Below are 20,108 nucleotides of genomic sequence, written 5' to 3' on the forward strand. Positions count from 1 at the left end.
TAATAAAAATAATTGCTTCCTTATAGAGTTATTTTGAAGACTAAATAAGACAATATAAAGTGCATAGCTGGAAAAAAATTAATATAAACGCCAAGGATATTTGATTCAGCCTTGATTAAAATTAAAGTTAAAACTAGAGACTACAGTTTACTTACTATTGAAATTTACTTATGTTTTTATTATTAAACTTAAAGAGAGGAGCCCTGGTGGTGCAGTAGTTAAGCACTTGGCTACTAACTGAAAGCTGGGTGGTTCAAATCAGCCAGTAGCTCCGCAGGAGAAAGGTGTGGCAGTCTGCTTCAGTAAAGATTACAGCCTTGGAAACCCTACAGGGCAGTTCTACTCAGTCCTATGGGGTCGCTATGAGGTTTTTTTTTTTTTTTTTTTTTTTAATTAAACTTGAAAGAATGAGAAGTAATTGACCTGCATGCTTTCAGAATACAAAGCACTAGATTAGTTGCAGGCCTTGTTTTATAGTTCAATTAAAAATTAGAATATTTACATATTGGTTACCATAGAATTTAGGTTAAATTTACATGTATTGTCTTATCATAAAATTGAGACTCTCTTATAAATAAAATTAAAAGCTATTTTAATGGATTAACTTTAAGCAGCTTGCAGGGTCTGTCCTTTCCTCGACCCCAGCTCAGTGTAGGGTATGTGCTAAGTACTCCGTGAACGTTACCTGCCATCATTTATCATCATATCACCATCACGTTAGCATTACGGCTGTGTCCAGAACTGCTTCTGATAAGTTGCAGAAAAGACCGCAATTCTCCATCCCTCTCTGTGTCCATACTCATGTGACTTTGAAACTCATCCCAACAAGAGCTGGTGTGTATTTCTCCACCCCTTCAATCTGGCTAGCTGTGTGACTTATGGCTAGTGAAAGTGATGATGCGTTAGTTCTGAGCCTAGGTCTCAAGAAGCCTTGAATGGTTCTGCTTTCTCTCTTGGAATTCTGTCCAGCTGCCACGTGAACAAACTTGGGCCAGCCTGTTGGAGGATGAGAGACTATACGGTCCAGAGCTGAGTCAGCCCAATTGTCCTAGCTGAGGCTCCAGACATGTTAGGGAATCCAGCCAAGATCAGCTGAGCCTCGCCCAGGTCAGCAGAACTGCCCAGCTGACCTATAGACTGGTGAGCAATAATAAATGATTGCTGTATTAAGCTGTTTTGGGAGGAGTGGTTTGTTAAGCAGCAGTAGATCCCTGCCACATTTTCCAAACAGAGATATAAACTGAGGCACAGGATATAGGAGGGGAGCCCACTTGCAGGAGGGAGTTCAATTTCAGACATATGGGATTTTAGATGGCTAAGAGACATCCAGGAGTCCTGGTGGCACAGTGGTTAAAGTGCTTGGCTGATAGCCAAAAGGCCAGTGGTTTGAGCCCACCAGCCATGCTCCGTGGGAGAAAATGTGGCAGTGTGCTTCCATAAAGATGTCAGCCTTGAAAACCCTATGGGGCAGTTCTACTCTGTCCTATAGGGTTGCTATGAGCTGGAATAAACTCTACGGCAATGAGCTTGGTTTTGTTTTTTTTTTAAGAGACATCCAGGGGAGGCACAGAGAAAAGCAGTCTGATTTGGAGGTAAAGATTTAAGAAACTTCACAATTATGTGGAAGCGGAAGCCACAGGAATAGATGACATTATCCAAGAAGAGAAAAAAGAGGCCTGTGGACAAAAGCCTGGGGGAAAATCAACATTTCAGGAATGAGCAGTAGAAGAAGAAGCTGAGATGAAACAACCAAAGATGTAAGAAGAAAACCAGGAGAGAGTGATGTACAAAAGCCATGGGTTCTCTAGAGAAGCAAACCAGCAGAACATATAATATACACACACACACATAGAGAGAGAGAGAGAGAGAGATTTATATCAAGGAAATGGCTCACGTGGTTGTAGAGGCTGTAACGTCCCAAGTCTGTGGGTCAGGAAAGAGGCTTCTGATTCACGTAGCTGCAGGGGCTGGCGAACCCAGGATTGGCAGACCAGAGAGCAGGGCTCTTGCTCCACAGGCTGTGAATATTGATGAATCCCAAGATCGGCAGACAAGACCGCGGGTAAGCTGCTAGTTCAAGTCCCAAGGACCATAGGTCAGACAAACAGGAGCCAGCTGCAGGATCCAGAATGAGCAAAAGCCCCAGCAAGAAGAGCAGGAAGGACTGGGCAGCGGAGGGTGGAGAGATGAAGGCTGAGGGGGTGGTGAGCCACCACAGGCCCCGCCCCTGCCAGTACCGACTCACAGCAGATCCCATCATGGGGGTGATCATGTATCAAATCTCAACAGGGAAGTGATCACAACATTACACAACTGCCAAAACGCTGAGAATCATGGCCCAGCCAAGTTGACATGCAATCGTAACCATCACAGCATGAGAGTTTAAAACTGGATCATTAAGGAGGAAAAGATTATAGGGAAAAGGTCAGAAGCATCCTCCGATATCTAGATGACGATTCTGTATATGTGAGGTATGAGGGAGCACGGGTGAGCCTAGAAAGGTGAGTAACAGGCAGACCATGAGGTGCCTTGAATTTTATCCTGTAGACTTTTTAGCAACGGAGTAACTTGAACAGGACTTTGTTTGAAGACCACTCTGAAGCAATGTGGAGGACGGACAGATTGGAGGGGGCAAGACAGATGTCAGGGAGGCTAGTTGGGGATCTCAAAGAAATCTAGGTGAGAAAAGATGAGGGCCTGAACTGAGGCAGTGACTGTGAGCATATAGGAAAGGATGGATTCCAGAAAATGTTGGACAATAGAGTTTAGTGGACTTTGTGACTGATCGTATATGGTAGTGTCTTAGTTTTCTACTGCTGCTATAACAGAAATACCACAAGTGAATGGCTTTAGCGAACAAATTTATTATCTCACAGCTTAGAAGGCTAGAAGTCCAAACTTGGAGTGCCAGCTCTAGGGGAAGGCTTTCTCTCTCTTTCAGCTCTAGGGGAAGGCCCTTGTCTCCTTTCAACATCTGTGGGCCTGGTGTTCCTACAGGATCTCCATGTGTCTTGGCATCAATCTTCCTATGGGTCTAGGAAGTTCTCAGCACAAGGACCCAGGGTCCAAAGGACATGTTCTGCTCCGAGCTTTTCATTCTTGGTGGTAGTGAGGTCCCTTGCCTCTCTACTCACTTCTGTCTCTCCCTTTATCTCTTGTAAGGTAAAAAGTGTGACTCAAGCAAGGGTGTGACTTAAGTAAGGGTGTAACTTGGGTAAGGTGTGACTTGAGGCACAATGTCTTGTAAGGGTGTGACTCAGGATATACCCCACACTGATCCTGCCTCAATATATACCAAAAAAAAAAAAAAAAACAAAAACCATTGCCATTGAGTTGATTCTCACTTATAGAGACCCTATAGGACAGAGTAGAAATGCCCCATCGCGTTTCCAAGGAGTGGCTGGTGGATTCAAATTGCTAACCTTTTTGTTTGCACCCAAGCTCTTAACCACCATGCCACCAGGGCTTCCATTAACATATAGAGCTTAGGATTTATAACACAACACAAAACGGAGGATAATTACATCAACTCACAAAATGAAGGACAACCACACAATACTAGGAATCATAGCCTAGCCAAGAGGATGCATTTTGGGGGGACACAATTCAATACATGACAGGAAGGTTAGAGAATACGGAGTGATCTTTGTTTTCAGGCTTAAGTGTTTGGGTAGATGGTCTAACATAGATGGAAATAAGTGCCATTTAGGGGAATACTCGGGCCCCACCAGCCTGTGACTACAACATAAAATTATTCTTTGGTATACCACAGTTACTATAACATGGAGCCTGAGCCGGAAATACTGGAAATCAGTTTCCATTAGAATGTCCCATCAGTTATTTCAGAGAGTTTACTAGAGCATCCCTCAATCACAAACAAGTCCCTTGGGTTCTTCACCTCCTGCATTCTCATCTTGCCGCTTCACTGCTGCTGCTGCTGCTGCTGTTGACATTCTTTGAGAACCCCACTTTGTGGATCAGCTAACCTTCAGGTGACTGCCACTGATGAATCCTTATTCTGGCCTTGAAAATTGGATGTTACCTCTTGAGACTTACCAATCCCACAATCATTGCCTCAGTCTGACGTTTCCAGAAACTGGCCCCTTTTTTGCCTTGCCTTTACAGCCTGCATGTTGCTGTTAAGCCAAGAACTTGGTGTTCCATTTACTTCTGCTAGCTGACTTATTCTAGGCTTCTCCCTGTCTCAGAGTTCAGACTTAATTGGTCCCTATTAGGCCCTAGATTTTTCTCTCCTTCGGTTCACAGTACTTCCCACCTCCTATTTCTTGCCCCAGGAGAAATCATTTTCCAGGATGATTAACAGCAGAAACAGTCACTTTCAGTCATTTTTCAAGGAAAAATGCTAGCATGGCTCTTGTTCCATTGCTTAAAAGATCCAATCACAAAATAGTTAAAGGTTAGCATATTTCTCAATTACTGAGCCACTCGCTTTTATCTATTGTTACCTTAATAAACTGGAATACAGGAGCAGACTTGTGGGTCCCTTTTGGCCAAGATGATATCGAGGAGATGTGATATTCAAGTAGATATGAGTCTGGCAAGAGAAAGAGAGGGGAGAGAGAAGGAGAATTATCAGATGGAGAACAGCATGCAGATGGTAGTAGAAGTCATGGGAGGAGTGGTATGCTGGAGCCGGCTCATACAGTTTGTGAGGGCTGATTAGGTGTGTCTCTTCCCAATTCCACAACCAATGATTAGTAGCTTGAAATTGTCCATGGTGAGAGTATTTATACCACAGAAATCAGCAAACACTGCACGTCAGGCCTTCCCCTACCTCTCTTGCTGCCCCAAGAGTGGTTTGCTAAACATTTACAAGAAGGCCATGTGGATGAAAGTGAGATTACTCAAGGAGAGCCAATATAGTGAGAAAGCAAAAGGTCTGGGAGGGAATGCTAAAAATTTGACATTTAGGGGGTGAACAGAGAAAGAGGACCTGTAAAATAGAACAAGAAGCATCCAAGTTGCAGAAAAAATTGTGACAGACACTAAAGGAGGAGAGATTACAAACTGACTGTGAGATAAGTTCTCGAGATATCCATATACAAGGTCAGATAATGTGATGGAGACAATTGCTCAAAGGATGCCATTATTATTTTATTTATTAATTTATTCCAGCTATTTTAACAAACCTGTTAAACAACCAAAAGGACTGTTTCATGGTCAAGCCAGTAAAGTGTTAGAGTTGCTAAGATAACCCAGACAGAGGTTTTTAATCTACTTACCTTGGTAATTTCAACAACTGAATGATATAACCACTTTATTGTTGGGCAACTGGCCTATTCAAACTTTCTGTCCAGTCACAGACTTAGATGTAAACATTGAATCATATTAGTTTTGAACGAAAAGACGTTAAAGATCATCAACACCCTAATTATCCAGCTAAGGAATTAAGGTTTGCACAAGTTAAGTGACATTGCATGACCACAAACCATGGCTGGCTGCTGATAGAAGCTGGACTAACCGAGGTCTCCTAATTCCTTCTCTCTCCTTCCGTCCCCACCACTTCATGGGGACCATCCCAATAGATGAGAGACTAACATGCATTCAGTTGAGATGGCATCTTGAATCAAAATTATCTGGGATCTTCGCAACCTTTTTCTTAAAATCTGAACAAATCAAGTATATTTTCTTCTATTTGGGGATCTGCCCCCAATAATACTTGCCCATACAGGTTGTCTAAAAACACAGAACTTAAGCCCACGACAGGCCCTGACTGCCGTAACCAAGTGAAGCCAGGAGGATGTGGGAGCCATTTTGTTTTCAAGGTGTTCCCAGGAGGAGTGTGCTGGGCAGAAGTTCTCTGGTTTTCCTTGGTTCTGACTTTCTTTGTTTGTCCTGACTACGTGGCAAAGGTTTGGTTGCTTGTTGCCTCAAAAATAAGGTTTTGAATCTGCTTCTAACACAGAGATTATATAGTGTTTATTTAAAATACGACCGTTTCTACCAGAAATATATACAAAGAATAACTTCGGCTTTATTAGGAATTGAAATCTATCCACTAGTATTATTTTCCACTTAAGCTCTTCAGAAGACTTGTGGTCCATGATATCAACTTACTCAACAGCTTCATTTCCTGACTGCTGATCAGAAGCTCAGGAGGCTTCCCCATGGCTTAGGGAATGTGTGGGAGAAAATTCTACCCCTTCCCTTCATCAGAGGGGGTGGGGGCTGGGTGGAGAACAGCTGCTAATTGAATTGTCTCGATTTTTGACTGGAGTGGGGATGTGAATGCCCCCTACAGAGCTAGAATGCCAAATTAGGACCGTTATGATTCCTCTTATTATTGTTGTTTATCTGGTGAACCAGGTGCTGAGCCCACTTACTGCCCTCCAGGAGCCAGTGAATCACTGAAATGACCGGAATGCTCAGTCCTTATTATTATCTGCTTATATATATGACTCCATGACTACAGTCACCCAATACTCCTCCTGGGCCCTGAATTATTAATTTTTAAAAATGACATCTAATGGCACTGTGACATGTGTCTCTGTCACTTCTTCCAGACGCTGACTGGCTAATGCCTCCTGAGCCCAGAATTCTCTCCTTCTCCCTGTATACTTTACGTCCAACCACCGTCCTTTGCATTCTGCACGTTCTCCTGGTGCAGATGTCCCTCTTTCCCCATGAAGTAAGTCATCTAAGGAGATTATTCGCATGTCCATTTCAAAATATAGTCTCTTGGTGTGGGCATTATTCCTGAACAAATTGGTTCAGCAGTAAATGTGAATAACACTTGATGACATCATCTGCCTCACTTGGTTTTGTTTCCTTAGTTTCCCCAGCAGATGAAACAATTTTTCAATTGACTCTGTTATTTATGCCTTTTTATCTTATTCTTTAGAAAATATTCATTTTGAAAACAATTTACAGACATTTTAGGGATTACTGTGATTGTAAAGTCTGGGAACTGAACAATTTACTTCTTTGGGTCTTCTATTTCCGTACCTTGCCTCAACATCCTCGAGCCCTCCCCTGTGCCCCAAAGGCATTTACAACCTTCAAAGTGATTTAGGACATCAAAGCCTGCTCTGGTCCCCTCTTCATCCCAGTTATCATCCATGCTTTTTGTGATAGTTACCCTCAGGTGTTATGGGAAAACAGATCCCCCAGAGATTTAGTCAATAAAAATTTGCTGAGTGCCTAGGTGTTGAGGAAACGTCGGCAATTAAGGTAGACAAGTCCCAGCTCCCTTTTCTATTGGGGAGAGGCCAAGGGTGTGAGGAAGAGAAGACTAACAATTGAACGCTTAAGTAACACAATTCTATATAGTGACAAATATGAGGTTATGGAGCAGAAAACGACTGGTGATGGAGCTGGCAAAAGGAAGGACCGCTTTACATGGGGTTCAGAGACAGCTCCACGGAGGAAGTGGTGTTTGAGCTGAGATCCCGATGATAAGAGGAGCCATCCATGGACTGACTGGGAGGAGAGTGATCCAGGCCCAAGGAACAGCACGTGCAAAAGCCCTGATGTAAAACTTAACTTTTGGGGAGACAGGGGTGTGGACTGAGGGGACAATCAAGAACTTATTTATATTGAACATATGAAGTTTAAGCTCCTCATTGACATCCAAGTGGAGATGTTACCTGCGCGGCTGGATGTATTCGCTGGGAGTTCAGGCAAGAAGCTGAGGTTATAGATAAAATTTGGGAAGCATCCGCGTATGGATGGCATTTCAATCAGGTAGTGAGTGAAAAGATAAGGTCAAAGACTGAGTGACCCCTGCGAGGGGTCAAGAACAAGGAGTCAGCAAAAGAAGACTGAGAAGGAACAGCTGGAGCCGTGGGAAGAAAACCGGGGAATCTTAGAGGTCAAAGTATTTTAAAAAGGAGGGAAGGGTCAACTGTGTGAAAATACAATGTTGGTGGAATTTTTTAAATTAGAGAAACTCTTTGTTTATGTCATTTTAATAAACCCAAAGCTGGTATATTGAATATACCATGGACTGTCAAAAGAACGAGCAAATCTGTCTTGGAAGAAGTACAACCAAAATGCTCCTTAGAAGCAAGGATGGCGAGACTACGTCTTTGGACATGTAGTCAGGAGGGATCAAGTTCCTGGAGAAGGACATTATGCTTGGTAAAGTAGAGGATCAGCGAAAAAGAGGAAGACCATCAATGAGATGGACTGACACAGGCTATAACAATGGGCTCGAGCATAACAATGACTGTGAGGATTGTGCAGGACCAAACAGTATATACATCATTATGTTGTACATACTGACTGGATGGCACCTAACAACAACAATAACAAAAGCTGTAATAAAAGTAAAGGTGGCTCTTTCCACTCAATTCAGGCACTGCTTAATTGAAACTACCCTGATCTCCACTTTCACGCACCTTCTCACTCTGAGGGTAGGCGGCTCAGCTCGCTGCTTCTGCCTGTTTCTGGAGCAGCCTGGCCACTGGCTTCTGAGCACCAGTGCTGGGGTTAGTTACTTTCCCCTTCCATACCGTAGTCTGGTCTCCTAACACAGGGTCCCCTCTTAATTACCCTTCCAATTCTGAACGTTCCCCTCAGAGCCCAGAAAAGAGAAAATTATGTTTTCAGCGACTCCAAGCGTGCTCAGATTCCAACATAGAGTCAACCCAGTCTCTTACCTAATCAGTATACATGAAATTTATTTTGCATAGAATAGTTTATGATTTCCCATTAACTTAGGTTATCCAACTATCAGATTCCTCCCTCTCCTCCCTTTGAGACCATCACTGTCTTTAAAGAGTGTTTCTTTGTCCTCTAAGCATTTAAAAAACAGACTTAGAGAAGCAGAACATTTGGGAGGCAGCTTCACACGAAGTTTCTCACATTCCCCTTTAATGCCATGACGGCCTTGAGCATAGCCTAGTATGGGCTTAACCCTGTATGCAGAGTATGGGCTTATATTCTTTTCTATTATATTTGTTATTGCTGTTACCTATTTTGTTAATTATTTGGGCAGTGGCATAAGACAGAACAAAAATATTGGGCTGGAATTTAAGATAGTTGGGCTCTTCTCCTAGCTCTAGTGGCATAGTGGTTAAGTGCTGTGGCTGCTAGCCAAAAGGTCGGCAGTTTAAATCCACCAGCTGCTCCTTGGAAACCCTATGGGGCAGTTCTACTGTGTCCTGTAGGGTTGCTATGAGTTGGAATCAGCTCGACAGCAATGGGTTTGGTTTGGTTTGGTTTGCTTCTAGCTCTAGGCAAGTGAAAATTTCTGAGTTTCAGAGTTCTTCAAGTAAATGGGGGTATATCTACTTATATTAGCTGTCTCATATGTTAAAGTATAATTTTAAAAGAGGTAAAATTTTATCTCCCAGGCAAATATAATATGAATACATGTCAAAGATTTTATTTAACTCATTAATTATTAAGGGAAAGAGTAAGATGCTAAAACTGGCCCAAAGAAGCATTTGAGACGCCGTAAAATACAGGTATAAGTACAGGTAAACCTATAGACATGCAATTTAATAAAGAAATGGCATGATGAGATCACGAAGTTAGACACAAAGCTGGCTAATGCCCAATGGAGCAACAAACAGTAATCTTCGCGGTTCTTTATGCCATTGGACAGAAGCTATTTGTATCTTCACCAAACAAAAATTTTCAAGTTAACCTCTGCCCCTGCAGAGTTGTAAAGTAACCTGGTCAATAGAAAAATCAAGCCCAGTACTGCGCTGACCAGTAAGCTTTTGTGTGTGTGTGCCTATTTTCAAGTTGCAGAAATTTTTTCTTTTATGTATACATATACGCTAAACATTGCACAAGGGCTATTAAAATTGAGGTGCCTGGTGTACCTGAAACAGCTGGCTTAGGCCTGAACCCAACTCCATTTTGTTCCTTCTGCTTTTACCCTAGCAGCAGTTAACCTTTGTACAGACTTAATTGGGCAGCTACAGACATGTCTTCCTCTATGGTCAAGCGAAAAGAAAGTCAGCAGAATGCCCCCTGGGAGGTCATTGCTCAAATGGTTATGGAAACCCTTTGTCCTCAGGAAATGTTTGCCTTATACTAGTTATTTTAACAATCTGTTTTCAGAAAATCTATTCTGTAATCACCTTGTGACCAGCCGGTACCTCTGCAGTTCTGTACTGTAGCCAGTCCCCTCCACCCACATACACTCTGTAGACCAATCCTAGAAAAAGCCCCCTTCGAGATGTCCCACCTCCAACTTCCCTAATCGCTTGCCCACCAATCAGAATACTGTAGCCCAGATTCCTGGTCTAGCTCTATAATTATGCTTTTGTAACTACCCTTCCCTGGAGCGTTGCTTTCACTTAGTGAATTCTAACTTGTCCAGTGTGGGAGCGGCCTTTTTGCTTTCACTGAATTTCTAATTTTGATTTTAAGCAGATTCCCTGTCTTTACAACAGCACGTATATATATAAAACCCATTGCCATTGAGTGGATTCCGACTGATAGCGACCCTATAGGACAGAGTAGAACTGCCCCATAGGGTTTCCAAGGAGCAGTTGGTGGATTTGAACTGTCAGCCTTTTGGTTAACAGCTGAGTTCTTAACCACTGTGCCACCAGGGCTCCAACATATATATAAGTGTGTGTATATATACTTAACACGCACACATACATATGCATACATTCTTGAGGACTTACCATGCGGTGGGCAGCAATTGACATGCGTTATCTCTTTAAATCCTCATCCCAGCCCTGAGGGAAGGTCTTTTACTCTCCTCATCTTACACGCATGAGGACTGAGCTCAGAATGATTAATAAACCAGCCTAAGGCCACACAGCTTGTAAGTGGCAGAAATTGAGTTCTGACTTCAAAAATCTTTGTTTGAACCTATTAAAACCTATCGCTATTAAAAATGAAGACAAGGCAGCCCAGTGTGGAGAGAGGTGTTAATTATGGAAGAGGTCTAATGTACCCAGATGCCTCTGAGACCTTTATCTTAACTTCATTCCCTTGAACTGAATAAGTTTTACTTAACCCAGTTTATTTTTTTTTCTTCTTCTCTCTCTCTCTCTTTTTTTTTTTTTAGAGGGTGGATTCATTGAAAGGAGTTCTTGTTCCATTTTTTTTTTTTTTTTTTTTTGTATGGAGAGGAATCCACTCTGAAACCTTTTTTCAGCTTTAAAAAAATCCATCGACATTGAGTCAATTCTGACTCATAGTGACCCTAGACGGCAGAGTAGAACTGCCCGTAGGGTTTCCAAGGAGTGGCTGGTGGATTTGAACTGCCAACCCTTCGGTTAGCGGCAGAGGTCTCAACCACTGCACCACCAGGGCTCCAGCTTAGCAGGGTAGAAAAACACAGGTCTCAGAACTGGCTAGGCCTAAGTCTGAATTTCAGCACCATGATTAACTAGTGTTAAGACTTTGGCTACGTTATTTTGCCCAGCCTGTTTCAAAGCCTTTCCAACTACATCAAAATCCCTCGGGGGTAGGGTTGGGGTGGATGGGTGGTTATTGCTCATTCAACTTGCAGAAGAGGATACTGAAGAATCTGAAATGTTCAGTTCCTCATTGATAGAAGAGTAATCGTGATACCTACCTTGAAGGTGGTTTTGAGACTTGACATCTAGTAGGACATTAGAAATGTTGGTTCCCTTCTTTCCATTATCTTTCTGATGAAATCTTATTAATTTGCCATTCCTCTTTCCTCCTGTCCCCTGGAGATTTCTGTTTGCCCCTCTATTCCCTTTCTCTGCCTTTCTGTTCACACCTCTCCTGTCCTTACTCCTCCTCTCTTGTTCCCCTCCCTCCTTTCCTTTCTCCTCTCATTCCCTCCTGCCCCCTTCTTTCCACCCTCTGTCCGTCCTCTCCCATTCTATGTCCTTTTGTCCTCTCCCCTTCCTCCCCTTCTATCCCCTTTCATCTCCTCTTGCCCCCTTCCCTGTATCCTCTCCTGAACCTTCCCCCCATCACCCCGTTCCCTCTGTTCCTGTTCTTCCCCTTTCCTTTCGTTCCCTTCCCTCCCCGAGACCAGACTTCTCTTAAATGGTGAGACCTTGTTTTCACCTTATTGATTTAGAGAATCTACACTATGAGTTGGAATCGACTCGACGGCAGTGGGTTTGGTTTGGGTTTTTTAAAGCATCTAAATCTAGAAGGAACTGCAGTGGCCTCCTTTTAGTCCAATTCTCACTTTATTGATGACAGAACTGGGAACTGGAGAGGTTGAGCCCCAAACCAGGTATCCTGGTCAGTGTTCCTTCTAACGCGTCACTGAGCAGCCTCTGTGTCTGAGCTTTCAACACCGTGTTGTGGTTAATTTCCATCTTTGCTTAACAGTTGTTTCAAGGGACTGAGAAAAACAAGGGATGAACTGACACTGTAGTTTGTTCATAAGAGTGAGATAAGCTGTCATAACTGCCAAGACCACCAAGGAGAATGTGCTGCGGTGCATAAAGCAAAACGGCCAAACACCATCAAGTGTGCATCATCTTCACGATGGCCAAAGGGTGGAAACAATCCAAGTATCCACCAACAGAAGAAAGGATAAACAAAATGTGGTGCATGTGTACACTGGAATATCCCAAACCAAAACCAAACCCATTGCCGTCGATTCCCACTCATAACTGCCCCATAGGGTTTCCAAGGCTGTGAATCTTTATGGAAGCAGACTGCCACATCTTTCTCCCTAGGAGCAGCTGGTGGATTTGGCTGGTGACCTTTTGGTTAGTAGCCAAACGCTTAACTACTGTTCCACCAGTGTTCACAGCCCTAAAGAGAAACGAAGTCCTGACTCATGCCACAGCATGGAGGAACCTTGAAAACATTATGCTACGTGAAATAAGTCAGTCACAAAAGGACAAATATTGCCTGATCCCACTTACATAAAATCTCTAGAATAGGCAAATACATAGCGATGGAAATTTTTTAGTGATTATCAGGGCCAGGGGAGGTGAACAGGGAGTTATCGCTTAAGAGGTACTGGGTTTCTGTTCAGGGCGATGAGAAGCACCTGGAAATGGATAACAGTGACGGTTACACAACAAGGTGAATGTAATTAATGTCACTGAATTGTACACACAAAATGATTAAGATGGCAAATGTTTTGTTACTGGGATTTTACCATATCCTTTTTTTTTTTTTTTTTAATTCTTGGAAAACTAGGAGGGGGACAGTGCAGTGTCATCCTTAGCTGGTCAGGAAAACACAGCAAACACAAATCGCAAGGACATCTGTGGTTATTTCCACAGAGAACCACAGCTTTTACGCTTACTGTCCCCAGGAAAGAAACAAAACATCGTCCTGGAGGAGAAAAGGCTGGTGAGGAAGATCGATGAGGAGCTTGGTAAATGTGGCCAGCAATAAAGCCTCCACACAACAATGCTTTCTCCAAGCCTCTTAGTGAAAACACTAAAACGCACCACTGGATTTCCTTTGCCTGTGTTAGCCGCGGAAAGTGTGCTTCCTGCCCCTCCCCCATGTGCTCCTCACACCAGTTTTCCCTGCTGTCTTGGCGCTAGAAGGAATGGAGGGAAGAGGCATTATGGAGGTGGGAGCCAAGATGGCACCCACCTCAGGGAGGATGGGTGGGTCTTGAAAGCCCACAGAGAAAGCTACGTGTTTTGCAAGGCAGGCTCTTCAGTTTTACCTTTGTCTCTGTTTAAATCCCTTTTGTTATGCCTGAGCCTTTAATACTGTGGTGTTCACTTTCATTCAGTCAGCTGCACTCGGGAGGGACCGTATCCTCACTGGGGCAAGAGCATTGAACAGGGAGTGGCCCCTGCTTACCCAGGCCTGGGGAGGACAGCGGGGCTTGGGGAGGCGTCTCAAAGGGAAGGTGAAGAAAAGGCAATTCTAAAGAGATAGAAGTTAGATTAGGTGTTGTTATGGATTGAATTGTGTTCCCCAAAATATGTGTCAATTTGGCTAAGCCATGAGTCCCAGTTTTGTGTAGCTGTCCTCCATTTTGTGATCTGACGTAACTTCCCTATGTGTTGTATGTGAACCCTAATCTCTGCCTGTGGTTAATGAGGCAACACTAGGTCATGTTAAAGAGGACTAGGTGGAATACAACATCTTTACTCAGATCACAGCCCTGATCAGATGTAAGGGGAGTTTCCCTGGGGGGGTGGCCTGCATCACCTTTTAACTCACAAGAGAAAAAAGGAAACGTAAAAGAGAAAAAAGGAGAGAAGTGAGCAGAAAGAGAGGGACCTCACTACCACCAAGCAAGAAGAGCAGGAGTGGAGTGTGTCCTTTAGACCTGGGGTCCCTGTGCTGAGAAGCTCCTAAACCAGGGGAAGATCGATGACAAGAACCCTCCCCCAGAATGGACAGAGAGAAAGAGAGAGAGAGCCCTGAGTTCAGACTTCTAGCTTCCTAAACTATGAGAGAATAAATTTCTGTTTGTTAAAGCCATCCACTTGTGATATTTCTGTTATAGCAGCACTGGATGGCTAAGATAGTGGTTGCCAGGGGCTGAGGGGAGAGGAGGATGGAGAGTGACTGCTAATGGGAACAGGTTTTCTTTTTGAAGTAATGAAAATGTTCCGGAATCAGACAGTGGTGATGGTTGCTCAGCTACATGAATGTACTAAAAAACACTGACTTGTACACTTTAAAGGGTGAATTTTATGGTGTGTGAATTATATTTCAATAAAAAAAAATCGAGGGGAAAAGGGGAGTTTTGGAGCAATGTTCAAGGCTGTCAGGTCCAGCTGTCCCAGATGGAAACCATCTCCCTCCTCTGTGGCCAGTTCGAAAGGATCGGATTTTGTTGTAAATGAAGAAGGACACAGCATATGTTAAAGAGTGTGGGCTTGGGTGTTGGCAGACGTGAGTTTGAGTCCTGGCTGCCATTGATGAACCTCATCATGATGGATGATGGTCTTTTCTTTGGTAGCTACATGTAGGCCACTCTGATGAGTATCTCCTCACTCCTTGCCACTTGGTCAGTTCTCAAAATCATGGTGTGCAACCACAGTTCTTAGCCTACCGTTCTCATCCCTCTCCTTGTTTCCTGCCCTTCTGCCATATTCTTGTGGTGCAGGGAATCCCAATTACTAACGAGAGGCAGAGGGTGAGACATCAAGAAGTGAATCATCCAGGAATGAGCTTCTTTGAGGCAGTGCATAGTCTTGGCAATGCCCAAGAATACACAGACAAGATAGCATGAGCAGGTGCAAAAACATTGTACATGTATGTGTCTCTGCTCAGAGCCCTCCTGGTTCATGTATCTCCATGCATCCCCAGCCCCACGTCCTTTTAGGTGACCTAGGCTGACACTATATGCTCCAAGGCTAGAGTATTCTTCCCACTATCTTTCCGCTTGCTTCCCTCCTGAGGATCAATGGGCGGCCCCCTCTTAGCCCCTGGTCACTTCTCCAACATCACATTTGCTATCCCCCATCATCCTGACCTTATTGTGCTTTTAAGTGCTTTGTCTGCTTCTCCCTCATAGTAATTTAAAGTCCTATCAATGAGGACAGGGAAGAAATATGCTCTACCCTAGTCTTTGTGAAATGCACGTCTTCCTTTGCTGGTAATTATAGTGCTGTCATTGGTACAGGAAACTCAATTCTTTCCCACTACCTGCATTCCCAGGCATCCCTTCCATGTCAGTCCAGCCTCCAGTCCGTTACCTGTCTGAACCACCTGTCCACCATGCTCCTGAACCATACAATGCCACTGGCTGGGGTAAGTAGGATGGGCAGATGGGGGCATGGGAGATTTGGACATAAGGCTTCCTAACCCAGCAAAAGGGCTCAGTGCTTTCTACCCATTATCCTTCTTAAGCTTCTCAACAATCCTGTGAGACTGGCCAACTATTTGCCCCACTTTACGGATAAGAAAACTGAGGCATGGAGTGATGAAGTAACTTTCCCATGGACACACGAGAAATGACAGACTTGGGATTGGAACCTTGGCAGTGAGGCTCCAGGGCCCATGCTCTTAACCACTTCGCCAGCATATCTCCAGGGGCAATGTCTACAGGCTATCTGCATCAGCACCACCTGTGCTGGGTTAACACGAAGGTTCCTGGGCTCTAACCCAGACCTACAGACCCCAACTGTCTCATCTAAGACGTGGGTCTCTGCAGGCTTAACAGTGTCCTCAGGCAATTCTTTATCTGAGGCTGCCTTCAACGGTCTTCTCCCACCTGATGGCATGATCTTCGGTTTGAAGAAAAGTTGAAGGCACCATGCCCAAGTCTTTCAGTTTTCTAGTCAAGATGTATTCAGCTTTTTTTCTTTTGTTAATCACAGAGGATCTCATCTTCTTAGCACTATTGCTCCGTATCTGCATGTTAACCTCCACAGGCTTCCAGAATTCTTCATAGTTGGGAGAATTGCGTACATACCATTCTGTGTCCTGCCTCCATATCATAAATATATTTAAGGATCATATACTTTCCATAATTTTCCTTCTTATGGTAGAATGGTCTACTGTGTGCCATAATTCCCAAATAGGGTACGTCCAGTGTTGGCCACTTAAGAATGTTTCATTTTTGTACTTTAGATGTCAAACAAGAGCAATGAAGCTCTACTTTCACTCAACCACAAACCCTGGTTTCCCCCAAGCTCCGGAATCTTCCTGAATACTAGGCTTCTCATTCTCTGCTTCAACTTTGTGTCTTTTCCGCAATTGTTTCACCTCATCCCTTTAATGTGGCTTTTCTAGCCTTGCCAGGTCTCTGCTCACCCTCCAATCCCATCAGAAAAATATGCCTCTTCTCACTTCATCTGTGCGTCTGCTACTGGACGGATTATACCATTTTGTAATGCATTTATTTGCCTCCCTGACTCCTTTGCCAGACTGTGAGCCCTCTGAGGTCAGATACAATGTTCTCTCAATTTCTATTGCCCGTTGCCTTTGCTTCGCAGGGAGAAGGTGTAAACTATATTTTAATTGAATTTAATGAAATAGCTTGGGCTCTGATGATTGTGCGGAGTATGTCTCTTGGCTTCTGTTGAATGACTCTCTTTAGCGCTGATTACAGGAAGCAGAATTACCAGGCCAAAGGGCACGAATGCTTCTCAGAGCTTGCCATATTGTTTCGCACAGGTGGTACTAATTTGTAGCACCACCTGAAATGAATAACTGTGCCGATATCACGGTCACCTTGCCAGCCCACCGTTTAAAAAAGATGCTAATTTAGAAGGCGCCAAATGATACCTCAAGGTTGCTTTAATTTGCAATGGGGACTGAACATTTTCTCAGGTTTTTATTTACTGCTTCTATTTCTCCGTGGGGGAATTGCTTCTTCATATTCTTTGCCCATTTATTTATCAGAGTAATAAAATAAAGCTAGAAAATTTCAATAAGCTCTTTACATATTTTCTTTACTATCCTATAGTCTATCCCGTTGCTGTTGAGTTGATTCTGACTCAGTGGTTAAGAGCTTGGCTGCCAACCAAAAACTTGGCAGTTCGGATCCACCAGGCGCTCCTTGGAAACCCTACGGGGAAGTTCTATTCTGTCCCATATAGGGTCGCTATGAGTCAGAATTGACTCGACGGCAACAGGTTTGTCTGTTTTGGTATAGTTTGACATATTTGATATATATTTTCTTATAGTCTGTTTTATGTTTTTCATTGTACAGAGGTTTAAAATTTATATATATATACCCAAACCAAACCAAATTCACTGACATTGAGTCAATTCTGACTCATGGTGACCCTATAGTACAGAGTAGAACTGCCCCATAGAGTTTCCAAGGAGCAGCTGGTGGATTTGAACATATAATATACATATATAATTAAAAAAAAAACTAATTTAGAAGGCACCAAATGATACCTCAAGGTTGCTTTAATTTGCAATCCGGACTGAACATTTCCTTAGGTTTTTATTTACTGCTTCTATTTCTCCTTGGGGGAACTGCTTGTTCATATTCTTTGCCCATTTATCTATCAGAGTAATGAAATATAGCCAGAAATTTTGAATATTATGTATATATAATATATATCTATACTATATATATATGCCTATCACTCTTTTTCTTTGATTCCTTATAAAATTTCAAGAAAAAGAAAGCTTTTCCTCACAGACCTGCTAAATCTTTTGTTCAGTGTTCTATTGTTTTTGTAGAATAAAAAATTAACTCATCAATCCGTCTGGAGTATATTGAAACCTGTTGTTGTCTATTCTGACTCACAGCGACCCTACAGGACAGAGCAGAACTGCCCCTTAGGGTTCCCAAGGCTGTAATCTTTACGGAAGCAGACTGCCCATCACATCTTTCACCTGAGGAGCAGCTGATGGGTTCAAACTACCAATCTTCTGGTTAGCACCCGAGCGCTTAATCAATGTGCCACCAGGGTGACTGGTGTGTGTATATTGAGTATCTAGTTATTTTTAAAATTGCTATCAGTAATTCTGATAAAAACTATAGGGTTGCTATGAGCCGGAATCTACTCAACAACAGGGTTTTTTTTTTTTTTTTTCTTAAATCAGTAATTCCAATAAAAAAAATTCCAAATTCCAATACCTCTTATTAAATACCCCTTATATCGCGACGGCAACGGGGGGGGGGGGGTGGGGTTTATATCAGATAGGATTATTTGACTGCAAAAATCCAACTAACAGTGGCTTAAACAAATAGGGGCTTATTCTTCTCACTTTACGGGAAGTCCAGAGATTGGTAGCTGCTGGTGAGGCTGGAGACTCTACATGCTCCTGGCCTTTTCCTCATGCTTGCCACCTCACGGTTTCAAGATGGCTGCCAAAACTCAAGGTACCATGTTTGTTTTCAAGGCAGGAATAAGGAGGAAGGGCAATGAGAGCCACGTCTGTCCCTTTTATCAAGAAAACAAAAAATTTCTCAGAAACCTACCAGCAGATTTCACTTATGTCTTACTGGGCAGCACTGTGTCACATGGTCACCCCCAGTTGCAAAGCAGGCTGGGACAGTATTTAATTCTTCCTGTTATATACTGGAAGAAGGCAAGAAGAAAGAAGGGAGTTACAAAAGGTCATCAACAAGCCAACTAGAAGTGTCTGCCACATGCCTTCCTTTTCTCCTCATATTAAAAAAAAAAAAAAAAAAACTATTCTGTGATACATATATTTTAGATGCATATTGTGGTGTTGGCGAAGAATACTGAATATACCATGGACTGCCAAAAGAACGAACAAATCTGTCTTGGAAGAAGTATAACCAGGATGCACCTTGGAAGCAAGGATGGCGAGACTACATCTCACATACTTTGGACATGTTATCAGGAGGGACCAGTCCCTGGAGAAGGACATCATGCTTGGTAGAGGGTCATCGAAAAAGAGGAAGACCCTCAATAAGATGAATTGACACGGTGGCTACAACAATGGGCTTAAGCAAAGCAACAATTGTGAGGATGGCACAGATATGTATATATATATATATAAAATATATATACATATACGCAATTTATCTATACAGTTATGAACCCATTGCTGTCGAGTCAATTCTGACTCATAGCGACCCTATAGGACAGAGTAGAACTGCCCCATAGGGTTTCCAAGGAGCGCCTGGTGGATTCAAACTGCTGACCTTTTGGTTAGCTGCTGTAGCACTTAAGCACAGTGCCACCAGAATTTCTCAATTAATTCCACAACAACTGTTTTTCAAATGATTAAACATTTTTTCATCCTTTCATTTGGTTCCATTAACCAATGACCTAGTCAGCACATTATTTTAATCCTTGGTCTATTTTATAGTAGTTTTTAATGGCTGATATTGGTAGAAACTTTTCATTGCTTTCTTTTCTATACTTCCTGTTATGGTGTACTTATTATTTTTGTACATATATTTTAGAATAATTTTTAATTTTATAATTAAAAACACTTATTGGGCTTTAGCTCACAATAGTAGTAAATTCAATTAAATTCAAATTTAATTCTGTCGGTTGGTACAGACAATTAATGTCATTAAGTCTTTTCATCTTGGACTTGGCTATAATTCTTCATTTATTTGAATTGACTTTTAACAAAGTCTTGAAGTTATTACTATTTTTTTTTAAGTCTCATTATGTAGTTCCTAATGTAATCTTTTTTAATGTAATCACATGTAGTTCCCTTTAAGTTTGAAAGTTTGTGAGTGCAAGTGTATGTGTGTGTGTGTTTATAAGTCAGGTCTATCTAGCTGATAATGAAGGATATGCAGGAGTTGTCCTGTATTTTGTATTTGGCTGCCTCATTTACATGAACTTCTGCAGGTTGTA

At 42.6% G+C, this 20,108-nt stretch overlaps 1 protein-coding gene across 4 annotated transcripts in view; it reads right to left on the minus strand.

Moving 5' to 3' along the window:
* Nucleotides 1-20,108, minus strand: part of C26H2orf73 (chromosome 26 C2orf73 homolog) — a 144,358-nt gene that overhangs the window by 26,661 nt on the left and 97,589 nt on the right. For all 4 annotated transcript variants that reach the window (XR_007515534.1, XR_007515535.1, XR_007515536.1 and 1 more), the window contains one exon: nt 4,467-4,555. Coding sequence is in view for 1 of the 4 variants with exons in the window: in XM_049870442.1 (XP_049726399.1) it covers nt 4,467-4,555 (89 nt within the window). In the remaining 3 variants the exon portion in view is untranslated. The remainder of the gene's footprint in view (nt 1-4,466; nt 4,556-20,108) is intronic.

The sequence above is a fragment of the Elephas maximus genome, chromosome 26 (genome assembly GCF_024166365.1).
Source record: "Elephas maximus indicus isolate mEleMax1 chromosome 26, mEleMax1 primary haplotype, whole genome shotgun sequence".
Taxonomy (NCBI): domain Eukaryota; kingdom Metazoa; phylum Chordata; class Mammalia; order Proboscidea; family Elephantidae; genus Elephas; species Elephas maximus.